This window comes from Trachypithecus francoisi, unplaced genomic scaffold (assembly GCF_009764315.1).
Source record: "Trachypithecus francoisi isolate TF-2019V2 unplaced genomic scaffold, Tfra_2.0 Lachesis_group5, whole genome shotgun sequence".
Taxonomy (NCBI): Eukaryota; Metazoa; Chordata; class Mammalia; order Primates; family Cercopithecidae; genus Trachypithecus; species Trachypithecus francoisi.
In genome coordinates, this window is record NW_022681470.1 from 7,663,599 (window position 1) to 7,686,511 (window position 22,913).

General features: G+C 38.7%; 1 protein-coding gene across 7 annotated transcripts in view; it reads left to right on the forward strand.

The window, feature by feature from the left end:
* The window catches only part of RGS7 (regulator of G protein signaling 7), a 588,990-nt gene that overhangs the window by 563,739 nt on the left and 2,338 nt on the right, over positions 1 to 22,913 (forward strand). For 4 of the 7 annotated variants that reach the window (XM_033196587.1, XM_033196586.1, XM_033196585.1 and 1 more), the window contains one exon: positions 2,259 to 2,348. In XM_033196587.1, the coding sequence (XP_033052478.1) occupies positions 2,259 to 2,348 (90 nt within the window). Of the gene's footprint in view, positions 1 to 2,258; positions 2,349 to 3,751; positions 3,806 to 4,534; positions 4,616 to 16,942; positions 17,020 to 22,913 lie in introns of all 7 variants that reach the window. The other 3 variants (XM_033196582.1, XM_033196581.1, XM_033196583.1) reach the window with 3 other exon arrangements.

Consider the following 22,913-nt stretch of genomic DNA (forward strand, 5'->3'; position numbering starts at 1 on the left):
CACCATGCCTGGCTAATTAAAAAAAATTTTTTTTTTTGTAGAGACAGGGTGGGTCTCCCTATGTTGCCCAGGCTGGTCTCTGACTCCTGGGCTCAAGCAGTCCTCCCACCTTAGCCTCTCAAAGTGCTGGGATTACAGGCATGAGCCACTGCACCCACTCCCTAATGATGTGTTGAGGTTGGTATTTAAATCAGAACATGCATACTCCATAATTTCTTAAACTTCTTTTGGAGAAGAATATTAATTCTAAAAAGTACCTTTTAAAAACACACACATTACTAAAATAAAATATAGAAGACAAAGAATGAGATACACGAATATCCTTCCTTATTTCCATGCTCTGCAGAAAATATATTTCTCCTTGGCTTTCATTTAAAGAAATCAGCAACTGTGTAGAAAACTAACATGACTTTTAACAGTGACTGGATACCTATCCCATGTGATTCAGCCATGGTCTCCGATGTAGAAATGATTACACTCTAGAGAGACGCATGACAGAGAGCAGACCGGAAATTCTGGCCCTACTGCTCACTTCTCCGCTGATCTTTCTTTCTTTCAGTCCAAGATAAAATGTCAAGCATCTTTCTAGAGGCAACAATGTGTAACATGTTTGGAATGCCCTTCCTGAGGTTTAAAAAAGAACTTTTTTTGGTTATCGGTGTCACTTAAAAATATTCTTGCCTAAGAGGATCCTCTTTTCTTATAGAAAAAAAAAAATTCTCTAGAAAACATTACCACTTGGCCCTAGATTTATTTTTCAGTTAAGCTCAGATATGTAATTCTAGTTTTTCTGTGGTTTAAAAAAATCCTATCATTAGCTAAATTGCCTGGGTTCTGATTTCAGCTCTGCTCTGTGACCACTTCTCCATGCCTCCGTTTCTTCGCCTGTAAAATGGACATAATGGTTACCAAGCCCGTAGGGGTTTTGTAAGGCTCACACTAACTAATACAGGAAAGCACTTAAAAGAGCACCTGCCATATACCCAAGTATATCTGAGCACTTACTACCCACACCCCATGCTTCGCAACATGTTTATTATTCCTTTAATCATCACAACAATGCATTTTATAGATTAGAAAATTAAGGATCAGAGAGATGAAAAAGTTGGCCTAAATCTACCCTATTTGTAAGAGGTAGTTCTTGAGCAAGGTAGAATCTGAATTTCAAAATGCTTCATTCCAAAACCAGCCATTGCTCTACTTTTCAAACAAATTCCCATACAGTTCCAAACTTAACATTCTTTGAAGATCACCCTTGGGCTAGGTCTTGAGACTTAATCCTGAATGTCTTTAAATGGGTTTAAAGTAACTTCAAATTATTGCTGCTATGTTTAAGACCAGAGAACTGGAGTCATTTCTTGAAACAGGTATTTTCTTCTTCAAGAAAAAAAAGAAAGAAAGAAAATTTGGACATTCAGACTACTCTCCAGTAGTTCCAAGCTCTACACCTAACTGGTATTTCACTAGAATAGGAAGATCAAGACACATGTTAGCTCCCTGAGCTGCAGTAGACCAGAGAAGAATCTCCCTAGATTGGGTCAAGATTGAATTGAATGAGTACCTTTTTCCTTTTTTTTTGACTTCTTTGTCTACGAAAATTCATCCTCAAAACAGAATATTGCAAACTTCTTAGGGGTGAATTATCAAATATTTACCTAGTCTATCACTGAGTAAGTAATAAGAAAGAGCACACAAATTTGGAGACTTAGCAATTAAATATCACAAAATTTATTTTTGGACTTGTGCTCTGACCCAAGGTGGGTGTGGAAGACAATTTTCCATGCAATTTGTACCAAAGAGATGATTTGATTCATCTGGGCAGTTGGCACCCTTCCAGTAAATGTAGAGGCCAAAAGTATCCAGGGTGATTACTCAGTCTGAGTTAACATTACTCACTTCAGGCCTGGAGTAATTTTAAGAGACAGCAAATTTAGTTGTATTCTCTAGTGATCTATGTAAGTCAACAACTTGATTTGAGGTTATTTTCTGACATTTTATTAATCAAATTCCATTTTTTTTAATGACTGGATGTGATTTGCCTCCTCAGTAGCTCCTAAACCAATTTAAACAATGATCCCATGAATGAGATATTGAATTTGAAGATCTAAATGTCCTGTAAATAGAAGGTATTCTAATCAGCATTGTTATTACTATTTTTAGCTGCTACTAGATTTGTTCTTTAGTCATGTGTGGCATCATAATATTTTACTTTTCCCAAGAAATAATAAAGAAGCGCCTCAACCATTATTTCTTTTTAGGAGCACATTTACAAACTGATGAAAAGTGATTCATACCCCCGTTTTATAAGATCCAGTGCCTATCAGGAGCTTCTACAGGCAAAGAAAAAGGTATTGGTTTTTTTGTGAGTTGTTTTCTCTTGACCTAGTTCTCAGTTATAATTATCTGGAGTAATTACCTCTGCTGAATCCAGGGTATTGGACTAATGGTAAGTGAACATACTCCAAGACCCTCCCCCAAACCTTTGCATTTTATAAGGGCCATTTAAGTTGTTTCTGTTTGTTTATTGCTTATTGTATTACTTTCTGTTTGTTTGTTTCTGCAGATGTTCATGCTTTGCAAAATTTATTAGAAGCTGTTTTCATGTTTCATGTTAGTCTTCTGTATGCCTAGTTTCAAGGAATCAAAATTACAAAAAAGAAAAGAAAGTAACAAAGTCATTAGGTCAAAAACTTCAAGAGGGGTTTCTTTGCTTAGTAAGCTAGAATGTATGTTTTGAACCACAGGCCTCATAACTGAAAGTAGACTCACCTTTTTCAATAATAGATGACAAAATGTAGGAATATTTGCTTCCGAATATTTTCATTTAGCATTTATCCGGAATCACTTAATATCCCTGTGATGAATTTTATACACCTAGCATGGTAGCCAAGCACATTATGGGAGCATTGTAGTAGACCTCACTATTCAGCAATGTTAATACTCAATGTCTCTCTGTTCGTATCTCCTTATGCAATCGATATAACAGGGAAGAGAGAACCTGGGCATAAACAGCAACACCATTCATTATTTTTAATGTTAAAATAGTTCACAGCTTCTTGAAATTCTGAGTTTAAATTATAATTTTGTGTAGTTCATGATCATCATATAGGCTAATAAGATTTTTTAAAGTCCATTGCTTTTACAACTGGAAATGCATACTTTGTAGTCACACTATCCAGTACAGCAGTCACTAGCCACTTGGGACTGTTTAAATCTTAGTTAATTAAAATTATATAACGTTGTAGCCAAATTTCAAATGCTCAATAACCACAGCTAGAGACTTCTGTATTGGACAGCATAGAATGAGATTTCCATCCTTTTGGAAAGTTCTATTAGACATTAATGCTCTATAGAATTAATGATGTTGTCAACAGAAATTTTTTCTGATAAAAGTTTTGAGGAAATTCTGAGGATATGCTGCTAGATTTTTAAATATTTAGGCTCTGCAAATGTCAGTATAAAGCCTTCACATATCTACTTCATTTCGGCTTAATTTGATTTTGCTTGAATCACACCATTTTGTTTGTACAAGGGAAGTTTTTGGTGTTAGCACTAATGAAAGCAGAGCCCATGTCCTGTGAGAGGAAGCCTCACTCGGCGGCTCTCCTACCTCCATGGGCCTTCTGATTTAGAACATGGATTTGGCGTTGCATCATTTCATTATCCTGTCTTTTTCTGCTCTGTTTTCCTTGCTTTTTTTTTTTAATCTTCCTTTATTTCCCTTCACCCTATCCTACCCCACATACGTAAGTCTGGAAACTCAATGGATCGCAGAACATCTTTTGAAAAATTTGCACAGAATGTGGTAAGTTTTATTTTTTGAGGAATTATGAATCATTAAGTCCAATGAAATTTTTCCAGTTTTCCTATTTCTAGCCCTGTTGCCCACCTTGCCTTCTTGATATAACAGCAAAAGTGTTTCTTTTATTCAAATTCAGAACTTCATGTTTTCTGCTTCTCTTTCTGTCCCATCCCTTTCCAGAGTAGAAAAAGATGTTACATGTGAACAAGTATCTGTACAGAACTAAAGTTTGAAAAGAAGTTTATATTACAATATATAAAAGGAAGGAATAATAATTATTCTTTATATTTTTATTTTTATTCCTCATATTCCTTTCTTTATTAAAGATAGTGCATGTATTTCTATGCTCCTTCCCTTAGCCCTTCCCAAGGCTTAAAATATTAAGAACAATGAGGGTTCTATGCTTTTTATTTCTGCAGAGAGAAAATGATCTACTAAGCAGTTTAAAGCTAAAGATTTTATGAGTGGTGGTTGGTGACAAGATATACCCCACCAAAGACCCACTAGCCTGCCTTTCTTACTCCTTATTTTTCAGGAAGGTATTGAAAACTGTTGCATAAATCACCTGAGAAACCAGTAGTTTTCCTACCAGTGTTTTCTTAGTATCTTGCCATGTGTTTTGATGATTATATTTGTTGTAAGATTCTTTTTTTTGTATTGTGCCAGTGCCTTTGGAACTTGCTGACATTGTGTAAGCTCAAACTAAAGCCTTCAACACATTTATTTTTATAGGGCAGAAACATCCCTATTTTCCCATGCCATAAAAACTGTACACCAACACTGAGGGCCAGCACTAACCTGTTATGAAAAGAGGTAGAAAAATCTTGGTTTATACTCAAGTTTGTCTGCATTGTCTGTTGAGTTGTGTGGTTAAGCTCCATGCTGCTGTGTGTGTGTGTTGTGGCTTTTGCTGTGATGGCCAGTTCAGTGGAGTTATGTGTGTTGAAATGTGAGCAAACTGGATTCAACAAAGATATGGTTTTGTTTTCAGTTTCCTTCAAGGATCCTTGTGGTGGGGAATGTTATTCACTTCTACTTGTGAATTACCATTGCAACGGTACACAGAGTATTTGAAAGAATTTGAACAGTAATATATACTGTGAACATTCAATGTGATTGCATGAGTTAAATGGATAGAGAATGATGGACTCCAGGAATGAATCACATTGTAAATAAACTTTATGAAATTTTGGCTGGCACTATTGGAACCTCTGTTCTTTAATAGAGAATTTTCTGGAGCATGCCTCGTAAGTCACCATGGGGCAACAAAGAGAATGTCAAAAAATTCTCCAAGATTTTGCTGGAGAAAGTGACTATCAGATAATAAGGTACTCTGTGTACCGTTTAAGAAGCATTTCAAGTTAATCATTTTCAAATGTAATGCTGACAGAATATACTATTCTTGAAATTACAATGGAAATTTCTGTGATATAATTTAAAACAGTGATGCAACCCAGGGAAGATGGAAAGGGGAAGTCAAATGGTTGTCTTTCTTCCAACATCATATCTAACCCACTTCTCAAACTCTTAAAATAGCACCATATGGTCACACACTGCAAACTTTAAGAAAGGGCCAACAGGAAATAAGGGGAAGAGAGGACTGATCATCCACACCTTCAACCAAAATTCACCCAAATGCCACCTCTGTTCCAAACTGTGTGCTATGTCTTGGGACCATGTAGAAAGGATAGACTTACAGCCATGTCCAACCCTTTGAATGCAAGGACTTTTTTTGCTTATCTGTGGTGGCGGATATTATAAAAATTATGCCTGGCCCTTTTTTTTTTTAAGATTATTTGTCATTAGTGTTTAGTGTTTTTTATGTCAATGTGGCCTAGAGAAGCCAAAAGGTTGGACATCCGTGGTAGAGCTTGATTTCAAAGGTACCCAATGGTATAGACAAAATGTTAGGATGTACAAGGGAAAGATAAACAATTTCTACTGGGTGTTAGGTAGAGGAGGGAGGGCCCATATGTAATCTGAGAATTCCCAGAAGTTACATTTAACTGAATTTGGAGGATTTCACTGGACCAAGAAGAGCAACTACCTTCTTTAAAAAAAAAGGAAAAAAAACTGGAATTACTGAAGGAAAAGAAGTTGAGTACCATCCACACACACACACACACACACACACACACACACACACACCATAATAATAACTTTCAGGCACTGTTGCTTAGTGTTAATCCTTTTCCATCCAGGAAAATAAAATGCAATCTTTTTTATGTAATACTTTTATTTGGGTGTTATTCTGAAGAAATGGAGTAAGGCAATTGGAAAGGTTCTCTGAATTTCCCCTTGGTTTAGTGTTCCATATTTACAACTTAAGGGTCAGCAGCTGTATCAAGCATCTTAGATCTTTACATACTAAATTTTATGAGACACTTTTATAGGATCAGTAAAATAATTTAATGTAAGACAAAGAATGGGTGATTTTATTACAATCAGATAGACTTAATGGAGTAAAGATGGAATTTACATAAATATTTTAAAGGAATCCTCTACGCAGGTTGCTTTGGTACATACAGGGAGGCTACAAGGTCAACAGTATCTCAGGAAGAAATGGAATAGGGGAAAATAGTAAACAAGTATGTAGTCTAGGAAAATAATGGAGAAAAACTCACATTCATTGAGTATCTGCCATGTACCAGGCTCTGCACTGGGCGCTTCATAATATTATCTAATTTAATCCATGCGCTGACTCTGTAAGGTAAGTATTATTACATCCATTATTTTACCCATTTTGTTGGTAAGAAATTTAAAGGGTCAAAGGAGGTGCATCGTTTGCCCAGAGTCACATAGTTAGCGAAGGAGCTGGGACTGACTCCAAATGTATTTTGTTCTCTAATGCTATTTCCATGGATCCACCCTGCTCTTTGACATTCTCCCAACTGACAAAAAATAAATAAATCTTGCCACCTGATGATACCCTTCTCCCCAGTCTGGGTCCATTTCCAATGCGTGTCTATTTTAGTAAGTTAATTTACATGTTCCAGCCTAGGGTTTTTATAACCGATGTTAGAAAAATGGCATTGTTGTTTTTGTTTCACCCCAGAGACAAAAATATTTTGCTAGCCAGCTGTTCCAGGGGAGTTTTTGTTAGTTACCCAGACTCATAAACACTTACTAGCACTTTGGAGAAAAATTATAATAAACAGCTGAGGATTGCATTGCACTTTCAATCTTCCAAAAAATATAGACTCCTTTTTGTTTGTTTTGTTGTTGTTGTTTTGGTCATTGTTTACATGCACAAAATCCTGGGAGGCAGTCAGGCAGGTATCACCTTTCTTCACAGACAAAAAAATGGGGGCATAGTGAGGTGAGGGCACCCTGGCCAATATCTCTCAGCTGTTGAGTGTTAGAGCCGGAACTGGAAGCAAGCTTTTTCTTTTACTTTAAATTCATTACTCTTTTTAGATTTTTCTTATTATTTTCATCAATCCCAAAATGGGTAGGATAAAAATAACTCCCATTTGTGTAATGCCCGCATTGTGGTTTGTTGTCTTAGGAAACCTCCTTTTCACTTCTTGTTGTTTACTCTTTTATTTCTTTATTTTTCTTGCTATCAGAGAAGTCTCTTAAGGTTGGTCTTTCAAGGGTTACTATATCCTCTCATACCTTTAAATGTTATTCTTACTAAGTTGACTTTATTCTCTTTCAAAAAAGTTCATATGCTTTAAGGATTATGAAAATTATTTTCTTCATCACCATCATCAAATCTGACACCACTCTTCAGCCATTAAAATATCACAGCATCTGCTGGGCATGGTGGCTCATGCCTTTAATCCCAGCACTTTGGGAGGCCGAGGCGGGTGGATCACCTGAGGTCAGGAGTTCGAGACCAGCCTGGCCAACATGGTGAAACCCTGTCTCTACTACAAATACAAAAATTAGCCAGGCGTGGTGGTGCACGCCTGTAATCCCAGCTACTTGGGATACTGAGGCAGAAAAATCACTTGAACCCAGGAGGCAGAGGTTGCAGTGAGCAGAGATCATGCCATTGCACTCCAACCTGGGTGATAAAAGCGAAACTCTGTCTCAAAAAATAAGAAAAGATAACATGATAGGATAAGATAAACCATAGCATCTGTCTGCTACACAAACATTAAAGAGGAACAGATAGAAAACAAAGGAAAAGCAGGGTAGGATGACTGATTAGCCACACCTTCAATCAAGATTCATAATCAAGTGCCAACTGTGTGACTCACCTCCTGTCTTGTCTTTGTGTGAAGTAGAAATTAAATCAGTCTGGCTCTGGGCTACAAAAGTAGAAAAGTAAAAATGAATTTTAGAGAGTATTGATGTTGAACGCCCAGGGATTCACCTAATCTAATCTCCTTTTGGAAATATTTTCACCCTATCTTAATGAAGACAATTATCTGTAGAGGCTTTAAAAGAATCAATAGAAAAAAGATGATGCCTCCTTGGCTGTCCCATTCCCTCTGTTCTGGTGTATTTGTGCTGGGGCTTTGGGCTCCTAACTGTGCCCTGGAGACTGCAAGGGATGACCAGAAGTTGTGGAGACTCCGTGAGAGAAATTTAACAGGAGTGGGTTGGCTCTGAAATCAGTTGATCTTTAGGATCAAATCTGGTTTTTGTTGTTGTTGTCGTTGTTGTTGTTTTGTTGTTGTCGTTGAGACACAATTTCACTCTGTCACCCAGGCTGCAGTGCAGTGGTGCAATCTTGGCTCACTGCAACCTCTGCCTCCGTGGTTCAAACAATTCTCCTGCCTCAACCTCCTGAGTAGCTGGGACTACAGGTGCCCGCCAACACACCTGGCTAATTTTTTGTATTTTAGTAGAAATGGGGTTTCACCATGTTGACCAGGCTGGTCTCGAACTCCTGACTTCAAGTGATCTGCCCACCTCGGCCTCCCAAACTACTGGGATTACAGGTATGAGCCACTGTGCCCAGCCCAAATCTGTTTTTAACTCTGCAACTCAATTGTTTAAATGTTAATAGGAGCAAATGTAAATGTAAATCCTCTTATTTGAAATATAAAACAAAGAAGATACAATACTTAGTTCTTTTAGAATGTTCTTTTGATTAAATAAAATTAAATGATTTATCTAAGGCCACTGTGGAATCACTGGTTAATACAGCCTTATACAGATTATATATAAGTGGTAACATCGTAAAAAGAGCCTGGGCCAAGGAATTTGATGTGTTTCTATTTAGGTTTGAAACCTAGTCCTATATATTCTAGCCATGTGAATTTTAAAAAATCATTTAAGGCCGGGCGCAGTGGCTCATGTCTGTAATCTCAGCACTTTGGGAGGATGGCTCTAGGCCAAGAGTTCAAGACCAACCTGGGCAACATGGCAAGACCCTATCTCTACAAAAATAATAATAATTATAATAACAATAAAAGAAAAAATCATTTAAACTGCTGAACCTCAGTTTCTTCACCTCTAGACAACTCTCTCTACCCAGACACAGCTCCAATTAGCATTTTGCACAAATAAATATAAATATTTAAGAATTTGAATTGTATTTAAATATTCTTTTGAAACATTCTTTATTCATTTAAAATGCATTATAAATGTCTTCCAAATCATTGAGTATTCTTCTACCTGATTCTAATAAACCACGCAAAATTCCTTTGAATGGATATGCCCTGTAATTTTTCTAATCATCTATGAATGGACATTTAGGTTGTTATTTATTTATTCGTTGCTTTTATAGGTCAAAGTACGATAAAATCCAAGTTATATATTGATTTTCTTTTCATAAAAAAAATTGAACTGCTTAAATGGAATGTAAATTTGCAAGGGAAGAGGCATCTATTTATCTGTTTTTCCCTCTTTTGTATCTTTATTTTTTCCTTCATGCAAGAGCATACACTACAGGGAAAAATAACTTATTCTGGAAGGCGGGGATCAGATGTTGTAATCCTGATTTCCGAAACCAACGTGTTACACATTAATGACAGGCCTCCACTGCCAATTAGTCTTCAGTCAGTGAAGAACTGTAGCTACTTTCTGGGAAACTTATATCATTTTTTTTTAAGACACTGTGGAAGACTCTAAGGATAGTTTCTAGTTCTTGGTCAAATGATTTTTAACTTGGTTTTGTTTGTTTTTTGGTGTTTTTTGTTTGTTTGTTTGTTTTTGTTTTTAGATGGAGTTTCACTTTTGTTGCCCAGGCTAGAGGGCAATGGTGTGATCTTGGCTAACCGCAATCTCCGCCTCCCGGGTTCAAGTGATTCTCCTGCCTCACCCTCCAAGTAGCTGGGATTACTGGCATGCACCACCAGGCCAGGCTAATTTTTGGTATTTTTTAGTAGAGACAGGGTTTCTCCATGGTGGTCAGGCTGGTCTCAAACTCCCGACCTCAGGTGATCTGCCCACCTTGGCCTCCCAAAGTGCTGGGATTACAGGCATGAGCCACCATGCCCAGCCTAACTTGGATGTTATTAAATGTAAAATCTAGTGTGTAATTTCCCTCCATATTCTAATAACCTGTAAAACTTATAAAACTGTAAGCTGGGAACTACCCTCTGCATGCAGTGTAAACCTGTGAATAATACAGGTGCCACGTTTGGGAATCACAGCCCCAGCCCAGCTATGGGGCCAGGGTAGGAGCACTGCAGTGCAGTGTCGAAGGTACTTGGGCAGTCCCTCAGCTGCCCATTCCCGGCACGTTTGGGATGGACCTTGGTTCTGTTCAGGATTGAGCCATGTCACTCCAGGCTGAGCACTCTGGACTTTATTGATTGGACCTACACGCACATTAGTGTAAACAGGCTATTTTGGAAAGGGTCCTAGGACAACTAAAAGGAAAACATATAAACTTGCCACTGGATTTTTCCTCATAAATAATCCCAATAGAAAAAATTGACCTGGTGGCCTAGGATCCATGCATCTGCTATGTTTATATCATTGTTTTTAGATACCATTATACTAGTTTCTAAATCATTCATTCATCAACAGCTATTAAGTTTTGACTAAGTGTCGGGTTATGTCATATTCTTTGTGGTTAAAAAAGACAGCTTGGCTGTCCTTACTTTCACTTCCCTTGATGTCAATTTCTACCACAATAAAGTAGAGACAAGCCTTAGAGTATTCAGAAAGGTCATTTTCTAGATTACATATATATTAACGAAGTTGGAGGCATGGTAAGAGCTCCATAGAGTGAGTCAGATCCTCAATTGACACGAACACCCATCATAATGAAGCAGATTATCTGGTTCGCAAAACATCCATCATAGGACATAAGCAGACTTGGAACTTACGAGAAGGAAGGTTTTGATTTTACATCTCTGCCCCTGTCTGTGAATTTACCTTAAAGAAAGACTTTGTGCATATTATTTTAGGGTTGAGTGCTATGGATTCTGTTGCCTGGGATTACAGATACACTAATACAGGTAAACTATGCTTAAAAATTCCTACTATGGCCGGGCACGGTGGCTAACGCCTGTAATCCCAGCACTTTGGGAGGCCAAGGCGGGCTGATCACAAGGTCAGGAGATCGAGACCATCCTGGCTAACAGGTGAAACACCATCTCTACTAAAAATACAAAAAAAAAAAATTAACTGGGTGTGGTGACAGGCACCTGTAGTCCCAGCTACTTGGGAGGCTGAGGCATGAGAATGGCGTGAACCCAGGAGGCAGAGCTTGCAGTGAGCTTAGATCACACCACTGTACTCCAGCCTGGGTGACAGTGCAAGACTCTGTCTCTACATACATACATACATACATACATACATACATACATAAATAAATAAATTCCTACTACACCTTCAGTGAAAATAAGTTATAAACTGGCCATTGAGTTTCCCCACCATAGATATTACCAGCAAGCATATGAAGTGTGTCTGCTCAAAGATGAACTATTTTCTCCTCTTTCTTCTGCTATGGACCTGAAACCATCTCATTTGTCATTTTGTAGTTGGCAAATATGGCTATCCATCTTATTTTATTGAAACTGGTGGTGATGATAACTTGCCTGAGGAAGCAATTTTAGTCTCCCTGCAGCATGATGTAAATCAATTGGTGTGCAATGTATCAGACCGTGTAGCCTAATTGAGTTCGGACAATATATCTTCATTTTGCCCTGGTAGCATCGTTAGTTCTTAAGTTGCTGCTCGAGTTCTGTGAGCTCTGAATTGTATCATGGGTTTTTGTCAGTGTCCAACGCAGCCCTGGGGCTTCCGAAGGAATGCTGTGGGACTGCCGAGTAGATGCACCTCATGGTGGGAAATGTCGCCCCTGCTGCTACATATGCCAGGGGCAGAAGTTTCTACAGCATTTCCCAAAGTATTGTGTTCCAGTGAACATGTCTTGGGTTTATGCCAGTAGCTATGAGGCTTCAGCCAGAAACCATCCTGGGTGCTCTGTATGATAAGTTTACAGCCCAAGAGCATGCATGTGTTCACGCACTACTAGATTCTTTTATCCAACAACAACAGCAAAACAGTTATTGGGAACCTACTGTGGGCCAGGCACTTTGTTCTGAGAATGGATAGGTAAGACAAAGCCCCTGCTCATAAGAAGCTTATACTTTGCAAGAGGACAGATATGAACACAAATTACTACTTTGGGGATACTACTAACATGCGCACCTAGGTTGATTCATTCTGCTCATGCAAATTAACTGTTCAGTGAACAGATCTGGCTTTCCACTAACCTCCTTAATATAAATCATGATAGTTTCTCTTAAAGCAGTGCAGAGTAGGCAGAGAAAGGAAAAGTTAAGGCCTAAGCAAGAGACCTGCCCACTAAACAGTGGGGCCCTGCAAGAGAGAGAGAGACAGAGCAAAGGTGGCACAAGAAAGAGGGTCTGAAGATGGCAAATTCAGGCAAGGACTACTGTGGAGGTTTCCAGTTAGAGAAACAGAGTACAGAAGAAGGTAATCAAGAACATATTCTGTGCCCTGGATTTACACATGGGCCATCATCATCTACACAGCAGATGAGGGCAAGCTAGAAGAATCTAGAGATAGGAGGATGTGTTTGCAGCATCGGCAGCTACTGTAGTCATCTGCACATTGGATGATAACAACAAAAACTTGGGTGGTAAAGTAGAAGAAATAAAAGCAGAAGAAGACTTGTAGCACCAATAAACTTTTTAGAACATGTTTGAACCAAGTTTACTGGAAGATTTCACAGCAGAAATATAAATGTCACACTGTCTCACTTTGAAATCATGTTATATGACCATTAGCTCATTATGTTGCATTATCACTTTGATTTTATTTGATGATATTTGAACTTGAATTATTTTTCAAAGTGATCTGAATCTCATATTAAGGTACAAAATTGTAGCTCAGTAAAGCAAGGAGATATAGGACTTATATCTTATATGTAATGTACTCTTAGCATTTCTACATTTGGCACAGTACCTTGCAGATGGTCAACTCTCAATCTCAATTTATGTCATTGAATTAAACAGCGTTGAATAGAATGAAAAAGAGTTAAGCAGAATTCCATCAATGGTCTAAAGGGTAATATGTGCACATTATTTTTATAAATTTGTTTTAAGTATCTAGGAAAAAGATGAATGGAAGTTAAGTTGATATAAAGTTTGGATTTATTATGATGTCCAAATTTAATTTCCACCAAAAATGGAGTCATATATTAATTATTTCTAGTTGTGAGGTCACTCACTAGGCAGCCCTGGGTCATCAACAAGTCATCTCTTTCAAAATCATTTTCTCTTGCTTATTCTAAAGACACATGTAGCATCGTATATATTCATTAGCATTCTTTTATGAGGCATCTTTCAGAAAAGAAAGCCATTTTTATACTGATGACAAGCTGTGGTTTTAATTTATTCTTTTCCATAATTTTTGCTAGTACCCAGAAAGCAGTAACACTAAAATAGACAATTTAAAATAGCGATACATTAGACATCTTTATCTAAATTGCATCCATCTATAAGCATGGATGTATTATGTGTATAGCTACAGAAACCTTGGTACATTTTTCATATGTTTTTGGCTGATACTATACACAAGCCCAGACGGGGCAAAATCTGATGTCCTCTTCATTGTGCACTATATTTTGATGGCTGTTGTCATTGTTTTTGTCAATGGCCAGTATCTAAGAATAATAGGAACACACAGTGGACAATCCTAAATACACTACATATATCTGTAATTTCAACCAGCAGAGGCCATTACTAAAATAGGCTGTGGCAGTTATTGGAAATTTAAAGCACACTCTCTAGAATGCTCTACTATTTTTGGGGGAATAAAAAGTTCATCCATCAGTTTTTTGCCTCTTTGAGTCATGCAGATTTTATTTTGGTATTAAAGAAGTTTTTCATCTATTTCATCAGCCAAAACCGAATTCCCCAATGGACATGGGCTCAGTTACTACAAAGGAGAATAACAAGCCCCTATTTTCAACACTGTTCACCTGAAATAGACCTATTAATATCTAACAAGAATATATTCCTAACATGAGATAAAAAAGATTATTGGGGCCGGGCGCGGTGGCTCAAGCCTGTAATCCCAGCACTTTGGGAGGCCGAGACAGGCGAATCACGAGGTCAGGAGATCGAGACCATCCTGGCTAATACGGTGAAACCCCATCTCTACTTAAAAATGCAAAAAATTAGCCGGGCGAGGTGGCGGGCGCCTGTAGTCCCAGCTACTCGGGAGGCTGAGGCAGGAGAATGGCGTGAACCCGGGAGGCAGAGCTTGCAGTGAGCTGAGATCCGGCCACTGCACTCCAGTCTGGGTGGCAGAGCAAGACTCCGTCTCAAAAAAAAACAAAACAAAACAAACAAACAAACAAAAGATTATTGGGAGAGCTTTCTCTTTTCTGACTATAAAACGTAAATCTTCAAGGTACTTTCAGGAGATACTGGGAATGATAAAATTTTTGGAGTTTCAGAATTGAAAAGGAACTTAGAGGTCCGTATTTCCTCGAGTCCAATCCTCAGCCCATTGCAAGAATATTTTCTGTAGGCTCAGTGACAAATGGGTATTCAGCATTTGGCAGCTCCTAAGTATCTGAGATGTGGTACCCTTAGTCAGCAGATCATTCCGTCTCTTAGAAATCCCTTCCATAATCCACTTTTCTGTAACTTCCAACTATTAATCCTAGTTTTATTTCCTGAAGCCACCGCAGAGTAATGCGAGCCCTTCCTCTAGATGACAACTGGTGAATTGCTTGAGGTATGATTTACATCACCTCCCCCAAGTTTTCTTTTTCTTTCCCTTAGTTAAAATCTCTACGTTGGCCAGGCACAGTGGCTTGTGCCTGTAATCCCAGCACTTTGGGAGGCCGAGGCCAGGGGTTGTGGGGATCACTTAAGGCCAGGAGGTCAGGATCATCCTGGGCAACATAATAGATCTGGTCTCTATAAAAAACAAATTTATAAATTAAAAAAAATCTCGACTTCATTTTCTTTTTTTCTTTCTTTCCTTTTTGTTTCTGTTTTTTGTTTGTTTTTTGGTTTGTTTTGTTTTGTATTTTGAGACGGAGTCTCGCTCTGTCATCTAGGATGGAGTGCAGTGGCGCAATCTTGGCTCCCCACAGCCTCTGCCTCCCCGGCTCAAGTGATTCTCCTGCTTCGGCCTCCCAAATAGCTTGGATTACAGGCATGCGCCACCACACTCAGCTAATTTTTGCATTTTTAGTAGAGAGGAGGTTTCACCACGTTGCAAGGCTGTTCTCAAACGCCTGACCTCAAGTGATCCACCCACCTTGGCCTCACGAAGTGCTGGGATGACAGGCGTTAGCCACCGCGCCTTGCCTACCTCATTATTTTTCTAAGTGTGGTCCAACTATCCATACCTCAAAAATCACCAGGGGCTTGGCAAATGCAGATTCTGTAACGTCATCTCTGATTACGTTAGAACTATTCTTTTTCTCTGCTCCACGTTGGTTTCAAGCATCCCAAAACCATACCGTTTAAAAATCATCACACAAATAGAAGTATTCCCAGCTGATCTCTCCTTACTAAATATCCATGGTTCTCATTTGAGATGCATCAGAATCACCTGGAGGACCCATGCTAACACAGATTGCTGGACTCCATCTTTCAGAAAGTCTATGTAAGTCATTTACTGATGGATCCAATTCAAGAATTTTCATGTTTAACCAATTCTCAGTGATGCTGCTGCTGCTGATTTTAAGGCCACACTCTGAAATCCACTACCCTAGACATACCAATGCTCTCCACTTTCTCCATGGTGAATGTCAAGAGCACACAAATGTCACAGCTGAGAGGCTGCTCTCCAATTACGTCCTCACATTTCTGCAACCACCCGTTGAACTGTGTAAGAGTCCATTTTTGTTTGGTTTTTCCATTTGTTCCCACAGCTGTTTATAATTAAATTTATTGCATATTGCATGTAAGTACTTTATTAAAATAAACCTGTTGAAATTTGAGTATAAAAAGAAAAAGATATTTCTTTGAAAACTAAGCTGAAGACAAAAAGACTTGATAAAGTAAAGATGTCTTAAATGTTGCTAGTAAATTAAATCTGAGTGACACTTACAATGGGAAAGTGAGCTTCTAATGTTTTCCCATTTAATAACTTCCTGTTCTTTCATCATCCTGGTTGCTCACTTTGTACATGTGCTCCAGTTCTCCAGTAGGCCTCATAATCATAACTGAACATAGTATTTGAGATATGGCCCAGCCAGCATAAAGTGGGAATATCACCTCCTTGGCTTTGTATACTATAACTTTTAAAATCTAACGTGAAAATTGCATCAACTTCCCCACTGTAGTCCCCAACCAGAGCATCATGTAATGTCATTTGGGGCTTAAAATAAAATACTTTAAAAATTGGATTTTTTTCTCATGTGCTGAGATTAGTTGTCCCTAATTTTGTCTTTTGCTGCTAGGTTTCTTTGTTCATTATTTATTTACTTTTCACTTTAGTGTACATTGGTTCTTTATCCTTCTTTCTACTAAATTTATCTTGTAAGTTATAGTTCATTTGTATAGCTTTACATAATTTTTTGAAGCATTTCTTTGTTACTCAGTCTTTTAACCAAGGTTATAAGCGGATCATGCATACATTGTATCAGAATTTCATCAGTTTAATCATTCAGATTACTGATTAAAATGTCATAAGGAACAGGGAGGAAGACAGAATTCCACTGCCCTAATAGCACACCTTGAAGGTAATTGTTTATTTAGTTATGAAGCGCATCTTTCTCTTTTTCAATCACAGAGATACTACAAACACTGCTGCATGCCTTACTTAGCCGAAGATCTTTTGTTTAAAGCAAGTTCCTGTCCTCAAATCTGGTCAACTCCTTTTTAAAATGAGTAAATGAGCATCTCTATGACAGACAAAAATGTAATACAGGGTCTACAAGGAGTTCCCTGCAAACATATAATGTTGTAAGAGCAACACACCATTAGAAGAATGAGAGAGGGACTTAGGCAATTTTAACAAAAGAAATACAAATAGTAAATCGATATATGAGAAAACAAAAAAGAAAACCTATTGTTATTAATACCAAAGTAAAATTCAGAAGGCAGCACAATCACTTTTTCCTCCAAATAGATTTGTTTTGTTAATATGATAACATCTAGTATTAGAAAGGGGTTAAGAAAATAGGTGATCTTGTACAATGTTCATAAAAGTCTGAATTGCTATCATTTTTCAAATAGAATTTGACATAATGTGCCAAAAGGTCAAAAATCTCTCACTTTGAATCAGTAATTCAAGTTCTAGTAATTTAATCCTAAAAAACCCCAGATGTTCCCACATATAAAAAATATTTGTTGCATTATATAATTGTCAAATATAGAACACAGTCTGAAAGCACAACAATTGTGAATTTCTTAAATATATCAAGACATATCTACTGTTGGAATGTTATACAAATATTAAAAATTAGATTTTAAAGCATTGGCTTTTGTTTCTTTTAATGATACCCATATTTGACATTTTTTTTAAATATTAATTTTTCTATTGCTCTTTGCAGAGCAGGGCTAACCCATGGGCGGTGTGCCCGGAGTAGCCACATTTGACCAACACATATGTGTGTTTGTGCATATTTGTATATGTGTGTGTATACATATATATGGGTACTGTATAAACTGTATTTGTGTGTGTTTATATGTGCATAGAACTGAAATAACAATATATTTCCTTATGTGCAATGCAATCCGATTTTTAAAATGTATTCTAGACTTAATTTTTTTCTAAGTGTTGGTAGCATCTCTCTAAATTGATTTCCTTACCAACTAATTCATTTCGTTGGTAAAACAGTATTATTTTAAAAGAAACATCTATAACATGGGTAATTGAACAAAATGTAATCTCTTTAAACATGTGTCTGTGTATAAAAAGGTAGAAGGACATAATAGAAAGTAAATGATCATATTTCAAGTAATACTTATTTCTTCTCTGTTTTTCTATGTTTTCTTCATTTTCTTTAGTGAACATATACTGCTTTTATTATGGAAAAATATTTTTAACTAAGAAAATGAAAGTATTTGGCTATACTTACTCCTTCTCAATTCTCTTAGGAAGCTAGTGACCAGTACTTAAATGTATATGTGTTCATGAGCTATCTCCTTTTAGTACATAGTACTAGAATATTTTTCAGCATTCAACATTAAATATGACAGTTCCAAAACTAACTACAGAATTCTCTTCCTCTTGTCCTTTCCATCTTAAATCTCAAGAATTCAAGCTTATCTTTAACATTCTAGGAACCCACCCACTCTCCACAGTTTTATAAAAATTATTCACTATGTTTCAGTAAACTCATTTGTAAGTTTACCTGGAAATACTGATTTCATTTAAATCATGCAAGAGTTTCCCAAACACCTGGCCTAGCTTGAATTCCTCTTAGCACCTGCCTACTTGAAAAGATTCTGATTCTATTAGTCAATCTGTTAATATTTAGGGTGTGACCAGTGACCCTCATCCCTCTCTCCACCATGCTTCTCCTCCCCCAAATTAAAAGTTAATTCTCCCAAGACCTTGGAATCTCATTACCCTGATTTCTAGAAATTTATTCCCTTAATGAGATTTGCAGCCAAAGAACCTCAACTCTTGCAAATAATCAAGTACTTATTTGGAGACTGCTATAATGTTAATGTTGTTTAACAGCTGTGCGTTATTACTTCATCAGGCCGGATGACTTACAAAACCATGTAAGAAGGCATATGAAAGCATTAATACAGGTTCTACCAGTAAGAATAATTCAAAGAGGGAACTGGCGGAGTTTAGGGGTAGTTAGAAGGCTTCAGCAAGGACATAGATAAGAAGTTCATCTTTGAAGAGTGGATAGGGTCTGAACAGGTACATACACAAACAGGTGGCTAGCGCAGAGAGCAGCAGGCACAAGGGCCAGCCAAAGAACCACTTCGTGGGTAACAGTAAAGAGTCTGACAGGCCACGGAACCCAGGTAGTGAAGAATTTGGAAATCCAGGCAAAGATGTTTATATTTACAAGTGAAACAGGAATTTTCAACTTGAGAGTAAAATAACAAACATCTGGCATCCCTTAGTTTAGACTCTGCTAAGAGCACTCCCCATCCCTGGTTCAGTAAGTGGGAAAAAAAGGGTATTTTTCAACATGAGAGTAAAATAACAAACGGATAACATCCGTTAGCTCAGACTTTCCTAAAAACATTCCCTATCTCTGGTCCAATAGCATCTCATTTTACCACCATATGGTCAGCTCTTTTTATTAATATAGCTGTGGGGTTGAGCATCTGGTGAGACAGTTGGATCACATAAACCAGTGGAAAGGCAATGACAGGATTTTTACCTTTCTTATTCCCAGTTCATCTCCATAGTCTCTGCAGCCTACAAACCACTCAAGAATATACGTCCAAGTCTACAGCAACATATGGGAAACACTCGGAGGCAATGGCTGGAGACAAGCAGGAATTGTAATAGCGAAAATGGAGGTTACATTTTTTTCAAAAAAAATCTTTTTTTTTTTTTTTTGGAGACAGAGTCCCGCTCTGTCGCCCAGGCTGGAGTGCAGTGGCGCGATCTCGGCTCACTGCAAGCTCCGCCTCCCGGGTTCACGCCATTCTCCTGCCTCAGCTTCCCGAGTAGCTGCGACTACAGGCGCCGCCACCATGCCTGGCTAATTCTTTTGTTTTTGTTTTTTTTTAGTAGAGACGGAGTTTCACCGTGTTAGCCAGGATGGTCTCTATCTCCCTCGTGATCCGCCCATCTCTGCCTCCCAAGTGCTGGGATTACAGACGTGAGCCACGGCGCCTGGCCTCAAAAAAAATCTAAAAGATGTTAATAACGTTCTATGCTTCTCTGTAAGCTGTTTCATAGCCACCCTCTAAAAATCTGCCCCTTTATTTCTGCTCAATCTCTTCAGTGTCCTGTAGACTAGAAAAGACTACTGTGGGCCGGGCGCGGTGGCTCACGCCTGTAATCCCAGCACTTTGGGAGGCCGAGGCGGGAGGATCACGAGGTCAGGAGATCGAGACCACCCTGGGTAACATGGTGAAACCCCATCTCTCCTAAACATACAAAAAACTAGCGGGGCGAGGTGGCGGGCACCTGTAGTCCCAGCTACTTGGGAGGCTGAGGCAGGAGAATGGCGTGAACCCGGGAGGCGGAGCTTGCAGTGAGCTGAGATCCGGCCACTGCACTCCAGTCTGGGCGGCAGAGCCAGACTCTGTCTCAAAAAAAAAAAAAGAAAAAGAAAAGACTACTGTGTTTTTTTGTTTTGTTTTTTGTTTTTTCTTCTAGACAGAGTTTCACTCTTGTAGCCCAGGCTGGAGTGCAATGGCGCGATCTCAGCTCACTCCAACCTCCGCCTCCCGGGTTCAAGTGATTATCTTGCCTCAGTCTCCCGAGTAGCTGGGATTACAGGCACCTGCCACGACGCTTGGCTAATATTGTGATATATATATTTTTTAGTAGAAACAGTTTTATATTAGCATCTTTCCCCCAGTCTTCTACTATATAAGAATTAATTGTTGTGCCTCAACCAATGTGTACTGATGTGTACCTTCCTTTATCCCACAAAGAGTAAGCACTTTTTTTTTTTTTTTTTTGAGACAGAGTCTTACTCTGTAGCCCATGCTGGAATGCAGTGGCCTATTTTGGCTCACTGCAACCTCCAACTCCCAGGTTCAAATGATCCTCCCACCTCAGCCTCCCAAGTAGTTGGGACTACAGGTGTGCCCCACCACACCCAGCTGATTTTTGTATTTTTAGTAGAGATGGGGTTTCACCATGTTGGCCAGGCTGGTCTTGAACTCCTGGCCTCAAGTGATCCAACCACCTCGGCCTCCCAAAGTGCTGGGATTATAGGTATGAGCCACCATGCCCAGCCAAGTAAGCACTTTTTAAAGATAAATTTTTCAGTCTCAGAATAGGTATATATGCACATGTGTATACAATTCTATTCATAGCACAGAGACTACAGTAGTAAACACAGGAAATAGCATTGTATTTAAGAACTGAATCTTTTTTATTTCAACATCATTTGATTAACTTGTTGCCCAGGATTGGGGTGGAAAAGCAGTATGATTTTATGATTTTAGCTTTTAATTTACAACTTTCTGTCCTTCTCAGTGTCAGAATAGTGACTCTAGGTTTGGGTATCTTAATGAAGACAGCATATAATAATAGTATTAATAATTATAATGATAGTATAATAAGGTAATAGCCGACATAAACTGAGTGAACAAAATCATCCATAAATAGTTTTAAGCAATTTACGTGTATCAGTCTTCAGAACAAGATTTGACAATAAATACTATTATTATCCTCATTTTACAGATGAGGAAATAGGCATGGAAGTGGAGGCAGCATTTCAGTCCATTATAGCCAGCTATAACAAAATGCCGTAAACTGGGTGGGTAGCTCATAAACAAAATAAATTTATCTCTCATAGTTCTAGAAGCTGAGAAGTCCAAAATCACGATGCTGGCAGATTCAGTGTCCGATGAGGGCCCCCTTCCTGGTTCATAGACAGCCATCTTCCCACTGTGTCCTCACCTGGTAGGAGGGGCAAACAAGCTTCCTTGGGCCTCTTTTATAAGAGCACTAGGCCAGACGTAGTGGCTGATGCCTGTAATCCCAGCACTTTGGGAGGCCAAGGCGGGTGGATCACCTGAGGTCAGGGGTTTGGGACCAGGCTGGCCAAAATGGCGAAATCCGGCTCTACTAAAAATACAAAATTAGCCAGGCGTGGTGGCTCATGCCTGTAATCCCAGCTACTCAGGAGGCTGAGGCAGGAGAATCGCTTGAACCCAGTGACTGGGGCCTTTGGAGGCGGAGGTTGCAGGGACCCGAGATTGCACCATTGCACTCCAGCAATAGAGTGAGACTGTGTCACACACACACACACACACATACACACACACAGAGAGACATAAATAGCACTAATCCCATTAATGAGAGCTTCACCCTTGTACCTGGTCACTTCCCAAAGCCCCCACCTCCTAATAGCATCACATAGGAGAGTAGGCTTTGAACACGTGAGCTTTGATGGGGACAGACATTCAGAGCAGGCAGGAATGCATATTTTATTTATAAAGCAGGGTCTCTTGTTAATAAACTGTTTTCTCTTTTATTGTTGTTTCTCCCATAAAGTGAATAAACATAAGCCTAGTGGAAAATACCAACATTAAACTTTGATATCAGCCAGGGACGGTGACTCATGCCTTTAATCCCAGCACTTTGGGAGGCCCAGGCGGGCGGATCACAAGGTCAGGAAATTGAGACCATCCTGGCCAACATGGTGAAACCCCATCTCTACTAAAAATACAAAAAATTAGCCGGGCGTGGTGGCGGGTGCCTGTAGCTACTCCGGAGGCTGAGGCAGGAGAATCGCTTGAATCCGGGAGGCCGAGGTTGCAGTGAGCCGAGATTTAGCCACTGCACTGCAGCCTGACAACGGAGTGAGACTCCGTCTGGAAAAAACAAAACAAAACAAAAACCACTTTAATATCTTCTACTCTCAGTTGCTGAAAGCTAAGTTGTGGACCCTTTTCCCAATTAAGAAAAAACTAAGAGAAAATGGTGCATGATTTTCATTGCTGCTGTTCATATCAGCAAAAGGGCCCTTATCAGTAATTATGTGGTGTGTAAAGAAAGGTTGATTATGGAATTATTAATCTTTTCTTAAACATACTGTCTTTTTCCAAAAATGTGGCTGCTGTGAACTGAATATTTCTGTTCCCTCCCCACTCAAGTT